Source organism: Dendronephthya gigantea, unplaced genomic scaffold (genome assembly GCF_004324835.1).
Source record: "Dendronephthya gigantea isolate DGI-Jeju-01 unplaced genomic scaffold, DenGig_1.0 001017F, whole genome shotgun sequence".
NCBI lineage: Eukaryota > Metazoa > Cnidaria > Anthozoa > Malacalcyonacea > Nephtheidae > Dendronephthya > Dendronephthya gigantea.
The window spans coordinates 1-3,598 of NW_021164027.1; the positions used below are offsets into that span (position 1 = coordinate 1).

The 3,598-nt window shown below is 36.7% G+C and overlaps 1 protein-coding gene across 1 annotated transcript; it reads left to right on the forward strand.

Annotated features, from left to right (window-relative positions):
* Positions 1-965: 965 nt before the first annotated feature.
* On the forward strand, positions 966-3,328 carry LOC114544891 (unconventional myosin-VI-like). The gene is made up of 8 exons (XM_028563386.1): positions 966-1,016; positions 1,366-1,444; positions 1,570-1,619; positions 1,752-1,809; positions 1,951-2,000; positions 2,295-2,383; positions 2,465-2,608; positions 2,964-3,328. The coding sequence occupies exons 2-8, from the start codon at positions 1,376-1,378 to the stop codon at positions 3,326-3,328; spliced, it is 825 nt and encodes a 274-aa protein (XP_028419187.1). The 5' UTR covers positions 966-1,016; positions 1,366-1,375.
* Positions 3,329-3,598: the final 270 nt, after the last annotated feature.

Below are 3,598 nucleotides of genomic sequence, written 5' to 3' on the forward strand. Positions count from 1 at the left end.
AATCCCTGAAGCAGGAAAGTCTCTCAAAAATACTCAGACCGAAGCGAGTGAGAAAGAAGTAACCTGAAGCAGGAAATTCTTTACAAAATTCTACCGAGGGCAATGAAACTATTCCACCGAAATCTCTTATAAGGCCAACTATTTCAAATATTCATAATTAGTTAATGAACCACAAACTTATTAGACCATGTGTTTTGTTTTTCACAGATAAAGGAATGATTATGATTAAACTGGACTTCTAGGAAGAACAATTTAGAACTGATAGAGCTATCCAGTATAAATAAAGTTGGTTCAGTTTAGGTTTCCTCCTGTAATAACACTGGATCAATAAGAGATGATCCTTACTGGAACTAGGAAGAACAGTTTAGAACTGATAGAGCTATCCAGTACAAATAAAGTTAGTTTAGTTTAGGTTTCCTCCTGTATTAAAACTGGATCAATAAGAGATGATCCTTACTGGACCTCTAGGAAGAACAGTTTAGAACTGATAGAAGTATATCCAGTATAAATAAAGTTAGTTTAGTTTAGGTTTCTTCCTGTAGTAACGGTTGGGGGTGATTCTACAACACCTCCACTGACGGTTTCCTCGTTGTTTCAATGTAGTTTCAGGTTTAAAAACCGACAAGAATGTTCTGACCAAACAGATTTCTGATATCGAAAAGGAAATATCGGCTGCTATACAGAAAATCTAGGTTAGTAGACGTGTTGAAATGCTGCCTCAGGAACTTATCAAGGAGTGTTGTTGAAGGCCCGTCTGTTATGTATCATTGTCGATCTAATCATCTCTTGGTGCTGCATTTTAGAACACGATAATGAGCCGTGATCAGATCGAGAATCTCCACCGTATCTTGTGGCGAAGGTGGACAAACAAGTCGTAGATTTTCAGAAGCAAAAAGGGAGGGAGAAGAGGGAGGAAGAAGAGAAGTTGAGAAAAATCAAAGAACAGATGGAACTGAAAGAAAAAGGCGAGAAGAGGAGGAAAGGAGAAGAAAACAACTTGAAGAAGAAGCAAGAATGTAAGTTTAAAATGATCAACGATATCATATTCTTTTTCCTCCTAAACTCACACCAGATGATCCAAAATGGCGGAAATAGATTTGACTATTTGTCAAACTAAACAAAAATCAAATTCTCGGTTGAAACAACTTAATATCACTTAAAGTATATGTCACATTTATTGCAGTTCTTATAACTAAACATGTTCACGAAATTTCGGCTATTTTCATAAAGAATAACAAAAGATATGATGGATTAAATACTGCAGAATGGTTTCTTTTTGAAAACCCTGCGAGCACTGATTGGCTGAAATATGAGCGCTGGCTGTGTACGATATTTAAATGTTTACATTTTTTTTGTGTGTTTTAGTAAAGCTGAAATGGAAGCCGAAAGGCGAAGGGCAGAAGAGGAAGAAATGAAACGGAGGGAACTTGAAAAAGCGAAACAGGTTTTGAGCATTATTACGATAAATAAATAAAATTATATTTTCAAAACTTTTTATGTATTAATGTCGTACCATACTTGATCACCTCTGGCAATATTTTTACCGTGAATCTTTTCTGGGTTTTTTAGAAAGAAATCGAGGAACAATTAAGGAAAGAGGAAGAAGAGGCAAAATCTCGGTATGAACTTATTTTTGCTACCATAAACATCTTTGCGAGGTTTTCCAAAAAAATTCCCGAGTCCTTTTTATACACTCATACGTAATGCTTTAAATCTGATATTTTTTTCAATGTAAAATTTTATTATTTCAGACAAGCTGCTCTTGAACAAGAGAGATTAGATCACGAACTGGCCTTGCGTTTGGCAAAGGTATTATATCTCAATATTTTTTCAATTTCTTTGGCGATTAATACTACTAAATGCTTCCGTTTAACTGTTCAACTGTGTGGAAGTTTATGTTCATTTTCTGTTAGACAGAATTAGGCCTATACTAATTTGTTCTCATTTAAGGAATCCAACTCGAATGTAGAACCCATGGAGGAACAAAAAGCTATTATAAGGTAAATATTTTATATATTGTATAGCTCTATCAGTTCTAAACTGTTCTTCCTTGAGGTCCAGTAAGGATCATCTCTTTTTATTGATCCAGTGTTACTACAGGAGGAAACCTAAACTAAACTAACTTTATTTATACTGAGTAGCTCTATCAGTTCTAAACTGTTCTTCCTAGAGGTCCAGTAAGGATCATCTCTTATTGATCCAGCGTTACTACATGCAGGAGAAAACCTAAACATACTTTATTCTGATCAGCTATCACAAACAAGATACTAAAAAATGAACTTATTTTCCAACAGAGCGGCTTCCTTGAAAGATCCGAATAAGAAATATGACCTGAGTAAATGGAAATACGCTGAGTTAAGAGACACCATCAACACCTCGTGCGGTATGTGTTGTTGTCATTACTTGGTTCCTGTGGAAAGTTTAGTTTTGAATAAAAATATGGACTTCTGTTTTGTTTTTCTAGATGTCGAGTTATTAGAAGCTTGTAAACAAGAGTTCCATCGCCGCCTTAAGGTTTATCATCAGTGGAAAAATAAAAATAAGGCATCGAAGTCGACGGGTCAAAGTGCTGGTGATCAAAGAGCACCTCAAGAGGTCGTGGAAGAAGGTTGGGAAATAGTTAATATCAACATTACATGCTTATATTTTAACAAGTTCATTTATCAGTTCTGAACTCTTGTTACTACAGGAGGAAACCTAAACTAAACTAACTTTATTTATACTGGATAGCCCTATCAGTTCTAAACTGTTCCTCCTAGAGTTCCAGTAAGGATCATCTCTTATTGATCCAGTGTTACCGGAGGAAACCTAAACTAAACTAACTTTATTTATACTGGATAGCTCTATCAGTTCTAAACTGTTCTTCCTAGAGGTCCAGTAAGGATCATCTCTTACTAAATTAACTTTTTTCATACTGGATATAGCTCTGTATCAGTTCTCAAACGTTTAATTTCTCGTTTTAGCTGCAAGTCACGCAAGCGTTAGTAAGCCAACTTCCAGACTTCCCCCGCGTCGACCACAGCGATATTTCCGCGTTCCCTTTGTGAAGCCCGGTGACGAGTATCGTGACAACGACTTCAAGAAGCGCGGGTACTGGTTCGCCCATTTTGACGGGCAATGGATAGCCCGCCAGCTGGAGATACACCCGAACGGAGTGAACGTTGTCCTGGTCGCGGGCACAGATGATCTTGATATGTGTGAGCTGAGTCTGGATGAAACAGGTCTGACTCGCAAACGTGGCGCTGAAATAACAAAACGTGAATTTGAATTTAGTTGTCAGAAATGTGGGTGCAAATCAGACGCTTATAAACAACCGACTTTTGAATGAAATCACTTCACCTAGGATTTTTTTTGAGATCTCACCAAAATAGAACTTCATTTTTTCCTAAATCTAATTTGGAGGAGATAGACTGAAAAAACCTCACATAATATCTTCGCAAATCAATTTCCACAATAGAACACTGTTCGACAGTTTTGGAGCATGTTTTTACAATGATCTCGCAATATTATTGAACTTCAATCTTTTCTCATTGCACCTATGAGCATGCACTGCTGGTGAACTGCTCCAACACTTAATGGTCACTATAGATAACGTTTT

Bases quoted from the DNA above. Each gene is read 5' to 3' on its own strand.
- LOC114544891 (XM_028563386.1), top strand. From the start codon at position 1,376: ATGGAAGCCGAAAGGCGAAGGGCAGAAGAGGAAGAAATGAAACGGAGG. The intron at 1,620-1,751 runs GTATGAACTTAT...TTATTATTTCAG, and splicing joins GAAGAAGAGGCAAAATCTCG to ACAAGCTGCTCTTGAACAAG. The intron at 2,384-2,464 runs GTATGTGTTGTT...TTGTTTTTCTAG, and splicing joins CACCATCAACACCTCGTGCG to ATGTCGAGTTATTAGAAGCT.